Source organism: Salvelinus fontinalis, chromosome 7 (genome assembly GCF_029448725.1).
Source record: "Salvelinus fontinalis isolate EN_2023a chromosome 7, ASM2944872v1, whole genome shotgun sequence".
Lineage (NCBI taxonomy): Eukaryota > Metazoa > Chordata > Actinopteri > Salmoniformes > Salmonidae > Salvelinus > Salvelinus fontinalis.
The window spans coordinates 47540702-47557268 of record NC_074671.1 but is presented as its reverse complement, the minus strand read 5'-3'; the positions used below and the strand labels follow the sequence as shown (position 1 = coordinate 47557268).

The 16567-nt window shown below is 44.9% G+C and overlaps 1 protein-coding gene across 1 annotated transcript in view; it reads right to left on the bottom strand.

The window, feature by feature from the left end:
- The window catches only part of LOC129859547 (low-density lipoprotein receptor-related protein 1B-like), a 201690-nt gene that overhangs the window by 125830 nt on the left and 59293 nt on the right, over positions 1-16567 (bottom strand). Inside the window, exon 3 of the mRNA XM_055929439.1 lies at positions 771-890. Coding sequence (XP_055785414.1) covers positions 771-890 — 120 coding nt within the window. The remainder of the gene's footprint in view (positions 1-770; positions 891-16567) is intronic.

Below are 16567 nucleotides of genomic sequence, written 5' to 3'. Positions count from 1 at the left end.
AGTTGTTAGAAACTAAGTGCAGTTCAAAAATGACCTAAACACAGTGCATTCGGAAAGTATTCAGACCCCTTGACTTTTTCCACATTTTGCTACTTTACAGCCTTATTCTAAAATTGATGACATCGTTTTTCCCTCATCAATCTACCCCCAATACCCCATAATGACAACGGAAAAACAGGATTTTAGAAATGGAGGAAGAGGAAGAGTCTTGGTGGTTCCAAACCTTTTCCATTTAAGAATGCCACTGTGTTCTTGGGGACCTTCAATGCTGTAGAAGTGTTTTTGTACCCTTCCCCAGATCTGTGCCTCGACACAATCCTGTCTCTGAGCTCTACGGACAATTCCTTTGACCTCATGGCTTGGATTTTGCTGGGTCTAAATACTTTTAGAAATAAGTTATTTCGAGTTTTTTGATTTCTAAAACCTGTTTTTTCGCTTTGTCATTATGCGGTATTGTGTGTAGATTGATGATATAATAAGGCTGTAACGTAACAAAATGTGGAAAAAGGGGAAGGAGTCTGAATACTTTCCGGTTCATAAACCTGGTTTAATGCGGCCCCAAAAGGACACCTCAAAAGTGTCACCTTCACACATAAAGTGTACAATATATCTGTGTCCATTCAGCAGCTATTCCAGAATGATCCAAATATTACTTACTGTATTGTCAAACTTAAAAGAGCTACCGTTCTTTTTTTTGTCATCAGTTTGTCAATATCCACCACCCATCCTTTTGATATAGATGAATAGCCTTGTTGGCTGTCGGTCCTTACCCCTGCAGGCTCGACCATCCTGTTCCACCTCGAAGCCATCAGCACAGAAGCAGAACGTCATGTTTCTCATTTTGACACAGCCGTACTGACACAACAACTCCTGGCACTTTGGCTGGAGTTCTGGAAGACAAAGTAAAAGAAAACATGAAAATATACCCTTTTTTTGTGCACAGGTGATTGAAATTGCCGTGTAAATGGCAATGACAGGTGTTATGTCGTGTTAATACATCACTAATGTCTCTTGGCTTCAGACTTGAAGTTTCTAAGTTGAATTGTAATTTCCTTTCTTACTGCCAGCAGAAGGGAAAGTGGTGTGAAAGATTTGAACGCCCCAAAAGAGGACATAGAAACCCTTTTAAAATAAATGAGCTGTTTATCTTTTGGTGTGGATGATTTATTTCACAGCGATTTCACAAAGTTAATTGTTGTTTAAAAGCTGCTAATGTTGATACATTTCTCCGAATTAGACGCCACCTCAAGGTAGCTGTCAACAGGAAAACAGTTAGGTAGAAATGTAAGGTCCATTGTATGAAATTCATCACTTCCTCCAACAGCAATAACTGCTCTTAATCACATTCATCAGTCAGAAGGCTGTCCATGGCTACGTCCCAAATGGCCTGTACCCTATTCCCTATATAGAGGGATCAGAGCACTGGCCAGAGCACTGGTCAAAAGTAGTGCACTATATAGGGAATAGGGTGCCATTTGGCACACACAGGCTTCCTGCTGTTCTGTCAGCATCTCTCTACACCTATTTTGTATTTATTGATTGGTGGAAAAATTTGAGTGATTTATACTCTTGCACAACATGCGCCACTACCACAAATTGCAATGACTTCAATAGCCAAAATATCATTCAAAAGCATTTATTTCCTCATTAACCTGTCAGCGGCTAACCTTGGGAGTGTGAAGCAGAGTTATGTCTATTTATGTCAAGCAGGCTAGATCGCTAGAGCCATCGCACACAGCATTAATGAATCAATTAGTCAGTAAACTTCACTTTAAAACTTACATGCATTCACTTTGATGCGAGTCTAGCTTTTAAACACACTCCTTTCTGTACTGAAACATTTCCAGGTCAGCTCTATCCCATCTCCCACTGATTACAAACAGCCTCTTCATTCTCCCATGATGCCTCACCAGGACCACTAGGGAGTTGACCAGAACTCATAACAAACTTTTCCTTCTGTGAAAAGCAATAGGGCTGTTCTGGTGGTGTTTGAGTAATATGGCTGTCCCCCAATTCCCATCGTCTGTACTCCCCACAGAGATGGCGATGGTCCCCCACATAGATGGACATGGATGTGGGTAAGGGCTCCACTGCTGTGAGGAATTGTATGGGTGTTTGTGTAGACTGGGGACATTGTGCTCAGTGTTGTTGTAAAGGTACAGTAGATCATAGTGACCCCCTCCTGGTGGTGAGATGGATCACCTCAGCGGGCCAGCGTCCCAGACCTCAGCCCCCACAGCAGCCCCATCAACCCCAGGCAGACCCGACAGCTCTATATCTTGTTTACTGATTCCCATAGCAAACACCTGTGTCGGGTCCTGTGTCTGGTCTCTGGTTAGTGGAGCACGACGATGGCGGAATCACCTTGAGGATTCTCCTGTGTGAGTTATGTGGCTGTACATTTACCACAGTGACATGGCAGCGGAGCGCAGGGGAGGATCCCACACTGTCAGGTGTCTTGTTTAATGGCCTGTTTCACAGTCAAACTACATTATCAGGAGTAAGAAAGGCAAATAATGCCTAGCGTTCCTTGACTTTTCACTATATTTTCACTTAAACTTAACTTTTTCCAGAATATAATCTGTAAATCTAAACTAGCCCAGATTTGTGTATATATTGGATAGAACGCCCACACACCACAACTATGGCTTCTGGTTTAGCATGTGAATGGAGAAGAAGCTTGTGGATGTGGTTCCTAGGGATTAGTTCATTTTGCCAAATGTGTACTTTGCATTCCACTTTTTTACATATCATATTTGATTGGTGAGTTTGTAAGTTACCTTTTTGCTTCAAATGTCACACGACCTGAGGAGCAGAAAACCTGTAACTAACGTTTCAACCGCGGTGGCAAACGTGAATGGTAATGGCGCTGACTTCAGTCCAACTGTTACAGAGCCTCACGTGGTCACACTCCCCACAGATCTTCAGAACCTCCGTACGATTCTGGTCTCGGAAATTTCAGCTATCATTGCCACTCAGCAGAGCTTTCCTTTGTCTAGATACCTACTGAAGGACTTTTCATCACTTTATTACACCCTATTGATCATTCGTAGATGTAAAGACACTTGGCCCCTTTTCCTTTTTGTAACAGGGACACTGTGGGACACATTGTACGTGTTGCACTGATTGAAGACTCCCTGAGTCAGGACAGTTCCGTTTCATTGTTATGGGGTCTTTGTTTTGGTTGATCTGTTGACCTACTTTACCGTTTTGTGAATGCCTTTTCAAATGTATTTCACTACTGGTACTGGTGCTATGGAGCCTCTCCACGTTAGAATAGGAAGGTTTTATGTTATATGCGCTGAAGCTGCGCAAACTTCATCCTGCTGTCTCCATTCGCTGGGGAAGGAGACTTTGGGTTTGGGTGGGAGGGGAGGGGGAGTGAACTTTTTTGGTCCTATTTTAATATTCTTTTTATGAATTGTTTTATTTTATTTTTTTATCAGTTTCTCTGTTATCTTTGCAAATGCTTGGTCTGTTTTCACACCTTTTTCATTTCAATATTTTAGATGGCTAACAACACTAATAATAGTAATATGGGAATAGGTCGACCTAATCCGATAACCTTTTCATCTTGGAATACTCTTGTCAAGAGGTCTAGGGTCTTCTCCCATTTGAAAAAGCTAAAATCAGATGTGGTATTTTTACAAGATATCCATTTACGCATTAAAGATCACTCAAGGCTGCAAAAGTCCAAGTTTAGTCAGGTTTTCCACTCAGACTTTAACTCTAAAGCCAGAGGGGTTGCAAGTAAAATAATACATTTCTCTACTACTAATGTTATGTCAGACAGTAATGGGAGATATTTAATCATAACTGGCACCATTTGGCACACACCTGTAGTACTGGTGAATGTATATGCTCCCAATTTTGATGATGTTGAATTTGATAAAGGATTGTTGGGGGAAATCCCTTCTCTGAACACCCATCTTTTGATGTTTGGCGGGGATCTGAATTGTATTAGTAGCCCGGCTTTAGACCGCTCCAACCCCAGAACTATGTCTCCTTCTGCTATGTCAAAGTCCTTCTCAGATTTTATGGTTTAGAATGGGTGTTTCAGATTTCAGAATCCCCAGGCAAAAGAGTATTCTTTCTTTTCACATGTACACTATTCTTTTTCTCATATTGACTATTTCTTTATTGGTCATAAGTTATTTCCAAATGTCACCTCTTCTGAATATTTACCCATTGTAATTTCTGACCATGGACCTTTAGCCCTCGACATAGTCCTATCAGGATAAACTCGTACTCCTCTCTGTTGGAGATTCAATTCTCTTCTCCTGCCTGACGCAGACTTCCGTAACGTTTTCTCCTCTTCTATTGATAATTTTCTTTTTTCAAATCAGACAAGCTCAACCTCTCATTCTCTCTTATGGGTATCACTTAAGGCACAGGTGTCAAACTCATTCCACGGGGGGCCGAGTGTCTGCGGGTTTTCGCTCCTCCCTTGTACTTGATTGATGAATTAACATCACTAATTAGTTAGGAACTCCCCACACCTGGTTGTCTAGGGCTTTATTGAAAGGAAAAACCAAAAACCTGCAGACACTAGGCCCTCCGTGGAATGAGTTTGACACCCCTGACGTAAGGCCTATCTTAGAGGAGTATTATGTATTACTGTCACGCCCTGGCCTTAGTATTCTTTGTTTTCTTAATTATTTTAGTTAGGTCAGGGTCTGACATGGGGAATGTATCTGTTTTTTTAGTGTCTAGGGTGGTTGTAAGGTTTAGGGGGTTTATTAGAGTAGTTGGGTTTATGTTTAGTATAGTAGTCTAGCTGTGTCTATGGTTGAGTGTAGGTGTCTAGGAAAGTCTATGGTTGCCTGAATTGGGTCTCAATTAGAGACAGCTGGTTATTGTTGTCTCTGATTGGGAGCCATATTTAAGGCAACCATAGGCTTTAGCTGTTTGTGGGGAATTGTCTATGTCGAAGTGTTTTGTGTCAGCACTGATGTTTGTATAGCTTCACGGTCGTTTGTTGTTTTGTTTTCCTTCTTTAAAATAAAAGAAGATGTACTTTCCACGCGCTGCGCCTTGGTCCTCACTCTCTCCTAAAGACGATCGTGACAATTACTCTTCTCATTTAAAACAAAACTCGGAAAGCTAAACTAGAAGAACTCTTAAGCCATCCTTGACTTAGACCATCAATATGCCCTGACGCCATCTCCAGAGCTATATAAGCAACGCTTGAATTTACAATCTGAATTCAATCTCTTGTCCACTACAGACGAGGAACGGTTATTATTGCATTTACGTGGTATGAACATGGCGATAGGGCAAATCGTCTGCTCGCACACCAATTAAAACGCAGAGCTGCTACTCGTCTGATTCCCCAAATTAAAGATTCCTCTCATAGCTTGATTTCTGACCCTACGGGGATCAATGACACCTTCAAGTCTTTCTATTCCTCCCTGTATACATCTGAATTTCCATCAGATACTGCTAAAATGACTACATTTTAGGGTGAACTGGAGACTCCCACAATTGAGGCTGAAACTGCAAATGACCTTGATTCCCGTCTCAGCCTTGAAGAAGTTATTCAGTCTATCAAGTCAATGCAGAGCAGCAAAGGCTCTGGGGCCTGATGGGTTTCCAACTGAGTTCTTTAAGAAATTCTATACCAAGTTAGCCCCTTTACCTTTATCTATATATAATGAATCACTTGAACGTGGCTCGTTGCCACCTACTCTAACAAAGGTTTCAATAGCGCTTCTCCTTAAGAAGGGGGAAGACCCCACTTCCTGTTCTTCATTTAGGCCCCTATGCCTCCTTAATGGATGTAAAAGTGCTGGTGAAGGTGATAGCGAGGCGTCTGGAAGTAGTCTTACCAGGACTCATATCACAGGCACAAACCGACTTTATAAAGGACAGATATTCATTTTTTTTACATTTGGACGCTGTTTAACCTTATTTATTCTAAACAATTCTCCAACTCCCCTGAGGTGGTAATCTCCCTAGACGTAGAGAAGGCACTCGACAGAATTGAATGGTAGAACCTATTTGCTGATCTTAAAAAATATGGATTTGGAAACAAATTTAGCTCATGGATCTGTCTCTTATATACATATTCCCAGGCCAGTGTATGTACCAATGACACCTGTTCTGATTATTTTGCCCTGGAATGTGGGACACGCCAAGGCTGCCCACTGTCCCCTTTATTATTTGCCGTTGCCATTGAGCCCCTTTCAGTAGATTTACGGGCGTCCTCCTTTTTCCAAGGTGTAACACGGGAAGGAGTTGAACATAGGTTATCATTATATGCAGACGATTTGTTACTCTATGTAAATAACCCTTTAACCTGTTTATCTTCTATCCTTTCTATTCTGGAGAACTTTACCTCCTTCTCCGGTTACAAGCTGAATCTCTAGAAAAGTGAGTGCTTCCCAGTCAATCCAGAAGCACTATAGCTCCAGCAGACAGATTTTCCCTTTCAGCTTAGCCGCTCTGGTTTCAAATACCTTGGAGTAAATGTAACTCGTTCATTACATGCTCTTTTTTCTGCAAACTTTTCTCCCCTTCTTGCACAAATGAAAACACATTTTCAGAGATGGGGTAGCTTACCACTATCACTTATAGGAAGGATTAATGCTGTAAAAATGAACAGTTTACCCAAATTCCTTTATCAATTTCAATCTATCCCATTGATTTGACCAAAGTGTTTCTTTAAGTCAACCAATCAGGCTGTTACCACATTTATCTGGGGAGGAAAGGTACCCAGAGTCAGTAGATCTTTATTTCAGTGATGTTTAGTGGAGGGCTGGCACTACTCAACTTTATATACTATTACTGGGCGACCATTTTCCGAAATTGCCATTCTGGTTACATGCTCCAGATACCCCATTGTGCCACCTAGAGGCACAGTCTTGTATTTCTGCTTCTCAACCTGCTTTACTCTGCTCTGCTCTTCTCTCCCAGCATCCCCCTCTCGCTATACTCGCAATCCTGTAGTGCTTTCCACACTTAAGATTTGGTACCAGTTTCGACAGCATTTTTAATTGTCATCTGCATCTACTATGGGTCCTATTGATTAGAATCACTTATTCCCCGCTTTCCTAATAGATCATGCTTTCTCTCACTGGACAAGGAAAGGTATTAAGTCCTTCCCTAATAGATCATGCTTTCTCTCACTGGACAAGGAAATGTATTAAGTCCTTCCCTAATAGATAATGCTTTCTCTCAATGAACAAGGAAAGGTATTAAGTCCTTCCAAGACTTATATGTAAAATTAATATTTTTTAGTTTTCCCAACCTGGCCTCTAAATACTCTTTGCCTCCATCTCACTTTTTCCGTTACCTTCAAATTAGGCATTGTGTCTCCTCACAATTTTCTGGCTTCCCTGCTCCACCCCCTTGCCAACCCTGGGATGGCATATTGACTCTATTATCTCGACGGAAAGCAGTAATTTGTCAGATATATCTGTTTATTTTGTCATTGGACAAACACTCCACCAACAAAACTAAATCTGCTTGGGAATGGGAAATGGGTGTTGAATTTACACAGGAGTGGTGTGATGAGGGGATTGATAGAGTATTGCTTGTTCCATACAATTTAAGGTTTTACATAGAGTGCATTTTTCCAAATCCAGATTGTCTGAAATATATCCAAATGTAAATGAAGAGTGCGATAGATGTCATGTCTCACCTTGTGACCTTAGTCACATGTTCATTCAATGCTCTAAACTACAAAATTACTGGGATTCTATTTTTAAAACTTTATCTGAGGTGCTTGAAATTAACCTGCAGCCATGTCCCTTGAAAGCTGTTTTTGGTATTCCAGAAGACTTGTTCTCCTTGGATCCCAAACATGCCCATATTGTTACTTGTACATCCTTATTAGCTCGACGTAGAATTCTTCCCAGTGGAAGTCTGCTCAGCACCCCTCTACTTCTCAATGGCTCAACAGTGTAATGTTCTTGCTAATGCTTGAGAAAAATAAGTATTCCGATGGAGGTTCCGATGATACATTGGTTATAAAATGGCAACCATTTATATCATACTTTAATGGCTTGCAGAGGCTTCCCTCTGATGAGATGCTTTAAGGTTTCCCAGTAGGTGTTACCAGTAGTCATTACATAATAGGTACAGTCATCAATATAATTCTATCCAGTCCAAGCAAGTTTGTTTACTGATCATTTCTTTCTTTCTGTTTTTGTATTTTGAATCTGTATTGAGTTGTTTGTATATTTTTTCCCCCTGTATCTTTGCTTGTTTATTTGTTGTGATATCTCTGTAGAATAATTGTTTTCTAGGACCAAATTGAGGGAGGGTGTGGGGTGGGTTGGCTATATGGGGTGATCAGGGTGGGTGGCTAGGACGGGGTTGGGGGTGGGTGGTTGGGAGAGAATTGAGGTGGGTGGACTGAGGTAGGGCGGAGAGGTAGGGAACAGACTAGGGGGCTTGGGTTTATGTGTTGTGTGGAGGGAGGGAGGGAGGGATATGGTAAAATATTTATACTTACATTAATGTACATTTAGTAAAACTTTAACATTTTTATTTTATTTTTTAAAACACACCACAATTATCTAAACTAACATTAGGGTGATGAGATATTCCCAGTGCATTGTAATGTCTCATTTCCTTGGAAACGTGCATTGCATCTCTCCTGCTTTGCCTCTCATTGAGAGTGCATGGCTGTACTCTTGAGTCTTAAAACCCTCTTGTTGTGTTCCGGTCGAATTGGACCGATTTACAAGTTTTCTCTCTGAAAATTGTAGTTCATTTAATCTGATTGTCATAAGGTTCCATGACTTTGTCCACACAGTGCATCTGAACACTCTGAACAACACTGAACACTCTCACTCCCCTTCTTCCATGGCAACCCCCACGGGAACCTTTCCCAAATAGAATCTTTCCCCCACGGGAACCACACCTGTTGGGATTCTCACAAACAATCGCAACATTGTTTCAATAATATATAGAGCTTTTCTCGCAGCTCTGGTATATAAAGCTTTTTTGAGTCCTTGCTCACAATTCATTCTGTGGCAGCACAATGATCAAACGATATACTGCATGTGAGGCTCTTGATCATATCTTTGATCATGACACTGGTGAGGAGGAGAGAGGCCAGGAAACTGACAGTGAAGATGCATTAGAGGAGGAAGTGTCAGAAGTTGAAGACAACACAGAATATGATCCAGACCAAGAGACAACCGATGTGGAACAATCCAGTGATGAGGAAGACGGCCCTGTTGAGGTTGTTATTACATTCCGGTCAAAGAATGGGAATTTGTCCTGGTCTTCATCCCCACCTGAGAGGAGAGGTCGGCTGTCGGCTCAAAATGTTATCAGGATGATCCCAGGCCAACGAGATACACCATATCCCGGGATGATGACAGAAAATCCTGCTTCGAACTGTTCCTGACAGAGTCAATCAAAACTATAGTGATCAACATGACCACCTTGGAGGGGGGACGCGTTTACAAAGACAACTGGAAGGAGGTAGACCGGACAGACGTCCAAGCATACGTGGGCCTCTTGATTTTGGCTGGTGTGTACAGATCCAGAAACAAATCTACCACCAGTTTATGGGATGCTGAGTCTGGTCGGGCAATTTTCCGTGCCACTGTGTCACTCCAGACATTTCACGTGTTGTCACAGGTGATTCGCTTCAACAACCGTGATACAAGACCAGGCCGCCGTCAACAAGACAAGCTGGCAGCTATCAGAGAGGTTTGGCACAAATGGGTGGAGTGCATCCCATTTATCTATAACCCAAGTCCAGACATCACAGTGGATGAGTGTCTGGTCGCTTTTAGGGGACGCTGCCCATTCAAAGAGCACACGCCAAGCAAATTGTCTAAATATGGAATAAAGATATGGGCAGCATGTGATGCCAGGACAAGTTATACCTGGAACATTCAGGTTTACACGAGGAAACCTGCTGACGGTGTTCCCGAAAGGAACCAGGGGAACTGGAAATGACTGCAGGTCTCCAGTGGCACAACATAACATGTGACAATTTGACCATGGTGGGGAAGGTCAGAAGGAACAAGCCTGAGTTGCCTCCTGCCTTCTAGATTTGCCTTCACCGATACACACACTCTTGTGTCCTACTGCACGAAGAAAAATAAGAATGTGCTCCGAATGACAACTCTGCACAGGGGTGCCGCTGTGAGTACCAGGGAGGACAAGAAGCCCAACGCTGTCCTGGATTACAACCGGAACAAAGGGGGAGTTGAAAACCTTGACAAGGTATGTTACTTTTTATCTTTGAAGTCTCAAGTACTTTTTTTCTATGACCAGATTGTTTTATCTGCACCACAAAAAATAACACTTGTGTTGTTTGGTGAAATGCTCATTGAATTTGTGAACAATATGGAGTCAATTATATTCATTGGTGTAGAAAAGGCCCATGGAGTTGGTGGAAGAATGTCACGAATCCCGCTTCCTGAGTCTGTGTTTGCCTGTGTTTCTGTCCTGGAGTGTGTTTCCGGTGTCTTGGAACGCACCCTGTCTGGTTGCCGGGCGAATTAGCTTGTTGGGAGATTGATGTTCACCCGCACCTGTATCCCATCAGTAATCTGCACACCTGTCCTGATCAACACCTCTTCCCTTCAAAAGCTCTGACCTGACATCCATTCCCTGCCGGATCGTTAGCCATGAACAGTATGTTGTGCCATAGTATCAGACTCCAGTTGGATAGTATTTGTTTTGTTATTTTTGTTCACGTATTGCTTGCCTTGAACTTACCTCCGTTTGTTTTGCCTTCAGTTACTCACCCGGATCATTCACCCCATTCCCGCCTGGTCGACGGAGGATTCCGCTACTCCATTGGATTCACCACCGCTGCCCGCTACGCCACCTGGATATATCTACCCATTCACATTTACTTGTAAATAAATACTCACCTTCTTCCTACGCTCCTTGTCCTGGTCTGCTTCTGGGTTCAATTTTGAAAGAACGTGACAAAGAATCCTTTATTTCATGGCCACTTGCTCAGCTGGGCCAGGGGCGCTTTAATTAGGTCAGGTGGAAATGTCCAACAGATCTCAACTCCATAAAAGGAGGAAATCGCCATAGCCCAATCTCGCTGCTTTCTCTTCCTTAAACCTCTACAGAGTACCTAACCCGGATCCGGGAGCACCCCCCACACCCCTCACACTGATTAGCATCGCTAGCATAGCGTCACAATTAAATAGTAGCATCTAAATATCATTAAATCACAAGTCCAAGACACCCAATGAAAGACACAGATCTTGTGAATAAAACCACCATTTCAGATTTTTTAAATGTTTTACAGGGAAGACACTATGTAAATCTATTAGCTAAACACGTTAGCAAAATGACACCATTTTCTTACTCCAACAGTTTCTTACTCCATCAGGTGCTATCACCAATTCGGCTAAACTAAGATATTGATAGCCACTAACCAACAAAAAAATTCTTAAGATGACAGTCTGATAACATATTTATGGTATAGCATAGTTTTTTTTTTTTAAATGTGCATTTTTCAGGTATAAATCACAGTTCTACATTGCAGCTGCAATCTGATATAGTGCTGATGCAGCTAGAACAATTACAGAGACCAACGTTATATAACTAATTACTTGTCTTAAAACATTTCAGAAAAAATACACAGCGTACAGACATTGAAAGCCCAACATCTGGTGAATCCAAACAATATTTCAGATTTTTTAAATGTTTTATAGCGAAATTAGCATAACTAGCTAATTAGCATAACCAGGCCAGCCAAAACCAGCTGGACGCGCGCGACCAGTTCACATGCACGACAGATATATGAAATAACATCGTAAATTGGGTCTTACTATTGCTGGTCTTTCATCAGAATGTTGATCAAGGTGTCCTTAGTCCTGATGAGTCGTTCAATCCATTCACAATGGCAACTTCCCCTCTTCATTTAGCCTGGGTACTGGTCGACTGGCACGGTCCATGTCCAAAGTTAAAAAACTCAAAGAACGGAACACGGCAAAACTCCCGAAAAAATTCTAATAATCTGATTAAACTATATTGAAAAAACATACATTACGGTGATATGGTCACATGTATCAAACAAACTTCGACACGGAGATAGTTTTCATCCGTAACGTCAGCATAACAAAAGACAATGCCACCTCTGAAAACGCGCATCTCAGAAACCGGAAGTTGTCGGTCACGCTAAAGAAATAGGTCTTATTTCACGTCAGTACAAGATAAACAAAAAATTTCTCCTCTGACGTCTTCCAGACACCCAGAGGAAGAAGAAGGAAGTGTCATTCGGGTCATAGGTCGCGTGACCATATATAGGCAGAGCTTTGAAGCGAGCATACACATCTTGCAATCTTTTTCTGGCTCAGGGAAAGTGCTGTGAAATGACCTGTGTTTGACTCAGAGACTCAATTGGAACGGTTTTAGAAACCATAGCTTGTTTTCTATCCAATGCTATATGGTTATATGCATATAGTAACAGCAATAATTGAATAAGAGGCAGTTTAGTCTGTAGAGGCAATTATGCTAATGCGAAACAGCACCCCCTGTATTCTCAAGAAGTTAACTCCGTCTAATCCAGAAGTTCTGTGTGTCCATGAATCCAAGTAAGTCCACCGAATCTGTTACCTTTCATCTGAACTATCTGTTGCGATCGGCAGAGTGGGCCATCAGTTATTGCCGCGGAGCATGGCTTGGAGCATACGCTTCAGACCTATTGTGTAATGTGAATGGTCAATGATCACGGCCCTACGGAACATCACAGGCTAATTATGCCATCGATATATGGTTAATATGTGATGAAATTACATGTACACATGAAGACACTTGAAATATGAAACGTCATTGTTTGCTGAACTGATCGATTCTGATATCAAACTAAAGGGGATTATAGATTGAATAACGAACACTGTTTGTATTATTCTTCGCATGATTATGATAAATAGTTACGAGCCTAAATGACTCAAGGATGAATCCTATTGAATTCTTTAATGAACTGGATTGCTGAATTCCCTAATTATGTTAATAATGAATGATTGTTTTGATTTGATCTTTGTGAATTTATGAATTAGATTGGATACATGTTATGAATTTGATTGGATGCCTGTTATTCTGTTTCCTTTGTTATGCAGCACAGACTACCCAGTAAATATACCACTTTATGGTTAAAGGAATTCCTGCCTCAGTCTCATCCATTCCTGTCACGATTGTCTTCTTTAGAGAGAGTGGACCAAGGCGCAGCGTGTGCAAAATACAATACTCTTTATTTTGAAGATGAACATGAAACGAAACACTTATACAAACTATACAAAACAACAAACAACCGTGAAGCTACAAACGAAAGTGCACACACAAGCTACTTACGTTCAACATAGACAATCTCCCACAATCACCTAAAGCCTATGGCTGCCTTAAATATGGCTCCCAATCAGAGACAATTAATTACATCTGTCTCTGATTGAGAACCAAACCAGGCAACCATAGACTTTCCTAGAACTCTCTCCTGAACACAACCCCATACACTATACAACACCCCCTAAACAATACACAGACCCTAAACTAGACAAAACACACAAACTTCCCATGTCACACCCTGACCTAACTAAAATAATAAAGAAAACAAAGAATACTAAGGCCAGGGCATGACATAACCCCCCCCCTCAAGGTGCGAACTCCGGACGCACCAGCATAAAGTCTAGTGGAGGGTCTGGGTGGGCGTCTGTCCACGGTGGCGGCTCTGGCGCTGGTCGTGGTCCACCCCACCATATTCACTACCCGCTTTCGTATCCTCTTCCAAATGGCCACCCTCCAAATTAACCCCACTGGATTAAGGGGCAGCACCGGACTAAGTGGCAGCACCGGACTAAGTGGCAGCACCGGACTAAGGGGCAGCACCAGACTAAGGGGCAGCACCAGACTAAGGGGCAGCACCAGACTAAGGGGCAGCACCAGACTAAGGGGCAGCACCAGGATAAGGGGCAGCACCAGGATAAGGGGCAGCACCAGGATAAGGGGCAGCTCCGGACTGAGGGACGGCAGCTACGGACTGAGGGACAACACCGGGCTGGCTGGCGGATCCTGGCTGGCTGGCGGATCCTGGCTAGCTGGCGGATCCTGGCTGGCTGGCTCTGGCGGATCCTGGCTGGCTGGCTCTGGCGGATCCTGGCTGGATGACGGCTCTGGCGGATCCTGGCTGGATGACGGCTCTGGCGGATCCTGGCTGGATGACGGCTCTGGCGGATCCTGGCTGGATGACGGCTCTGGCGGATCCTGGCTGGATGACGGCTCTGGCGGATCCTGGCTGGATGACGGCTCTGGCGGATCCTGGCTGGATGACGGCTCTGGCGGATCCTGGCTGGATGACGGCTCTGGCTGGTCATGGCTGGATGACGGCTCTGGCTGGTCATGGCTGGATGACGGCTCTGGCTGATCATGGCTGGTTGACGGCTCTGGCTGGTCATGGCTGGCTGACGGCTCTGGCTGGTCATGGCTCGCTGACGGCTCTGGCTGGTCATGGCTCGCTGACGGCTCTGGCTGGTCATGGCTCGCTGACGGCTCTGGCTGGTCATGGCTCGCTGACGGCTCTGGCTGGTCATGGCTCGCTGACGGCTCTGGCTGGTCATGGCTCGCTGACGGCTCTGGCTGGTCATGGCTCGCTGACGGCTCTGGCTGGTCATGGCTCGCTGACGGCTCTGGCTGATCCGGACTGGCGGAAGTCTCTGGCTGATCCGGTCTGGCGGAAGGCTCTGGCTGATCCTGTCTGGCGGAAGGCTCTAGCGGCTCCTGTCTGGCGGACGGCTCTAGCGGCTCCTGCCTGGCGGACGGCTCTGTAGGCTCATGGCAGACGGGCGGCTTTGCAGGCTCATGGCAGACGGGCGGCTTTGAAGGCTCAATACAGACGGGCAGTTCATGCGGCGCTTGGCAGACGGACAGTTCAGACGGCGTTGGGCAGACGGGCAGTTCAGGCGTCGTTGGGCAGACGGACAGTTCAGGCGCGGCTTGGCAGACGGGCAGTTCAGGCCCCGCTTGGTAGACGGGCAGTTCAGGCGCCGCTTGGCAGACGGGCAGTTCAGGTGCCGCTTGGCAGACGGGCAGTTCAGGCGCCGTTGGGCAGACGGCAGACACTGGCCGGCTGAGACGCACTGTAGGCCTGGTGCGTGGTGCCGGAACTGGAGGTACCGGGCTAAGGACACGCACCTTCAGGCTAGTGCGGGGAACAACAACAGGGCACACTGGACTCTCAAGGCGTACTATAGGCCTGATGTGTGGTACCGGCACTGGTGGTACCGGGCTGAGGGCACGCACAACAGGGCGAGTACGGGGAGAAGGAACAGTGCGTACAGGGCTCTGGAGACGCACATGAGGCTTGGTGCGTGGTACCGGAACTGGTGGTACCGGACTGGAGACACGCACCTCAAGGCTAGTGCGGGGAGTAGGGACAGGGCACACTGAGTTCTCAAGGCGCACTATAGGACTGGTGCGTGGTACCGGAACTGGTGGTACCGTGCTGAGGGCACGCACCTCAGGACGAGTGCGGGGAGAAGGATCAGTGCGTACAGGGCTCTGGAGACGCACAGGAGACTTGGTGCGTGGTGCCGGGACTGGAGGCACTGGGCTGGAGACACGCACCACAGGGAGAGTGCGTGAAGGAGGAACAGGGCTCTGGAGACGCACTGGAAGCCTGGTGCGTGGTGTCAGCACTGGTGGTACTGGGCTGGGAACACACACCACAGGGCTAGTGCGAGGAGCAGTAACAGGACGTACAGGACTCTGGAGACGCACAGGAGGCTTTGTGCGTGCTGTAGGCACTGTCTTAACCAGACGGCTAGCACGCTCCTCAGGACGAGTATGGAGAGCTGTTCCCGGTGACATTAACTCACCAACACGTTCATTCGGACAAATGCCGTGCCTCATGCGCCAAACCAGTACTCTCTCATAACTCTCTCCTCCAATTTCTCCATTAACTCCTTTACTGTTTCTGCGTCACTCACCTCCAAATCCGCCCTCACCGGCTCCTTACGGTAAGCAGGAGGAGTTGGCTCACGTCTCCCGACTGACCCAACTAAACTACCCGAGAGCCCCCCCCCCCCCCCCCCCCCCCCAAGAAATGTTTGGGTTTGACTTACTGGCTTCCAGCCTTGTTTCCTTGCTGCCTCCTCATCTCTCTTCTTTCGCTGCCTCCAGCTCAGCTTTGGGGCGGCGATGTTCTCCTGGTTGAGCCCAGGGTCCTTTTCCGTCCAATATTTTCTCCCATGTCCACGAGTCCTGGTTACTTTGCCGCTATTGTTGGTTACGCTCACGCTGCTTGATCCATGGTTGGTGGGAGATTCTGTCACGATTGTCTTCTTTAGAGAGAGTGGACCAAGGCGCAGCGTGTGCAAAATACATCTTCTCTTTATTTTGAAGATGAACACGAAACGAAACACTTATACAAACTATACAAAACAACAAACAACCATGAAGCTACAAACGAAAGTGCACACACAAGCTACTTACGTTCAACATAGACAATCTCCCACAATCACCTAAAGTCTATGGCTGCCTTAAATATGGCTCCCAATCAGAGACAATTAATGACATCTGTCTCTGATTGAGAACCAAACCAGGCAACCATAGACTTTCCTAGAACTCTCTCCTGAACACA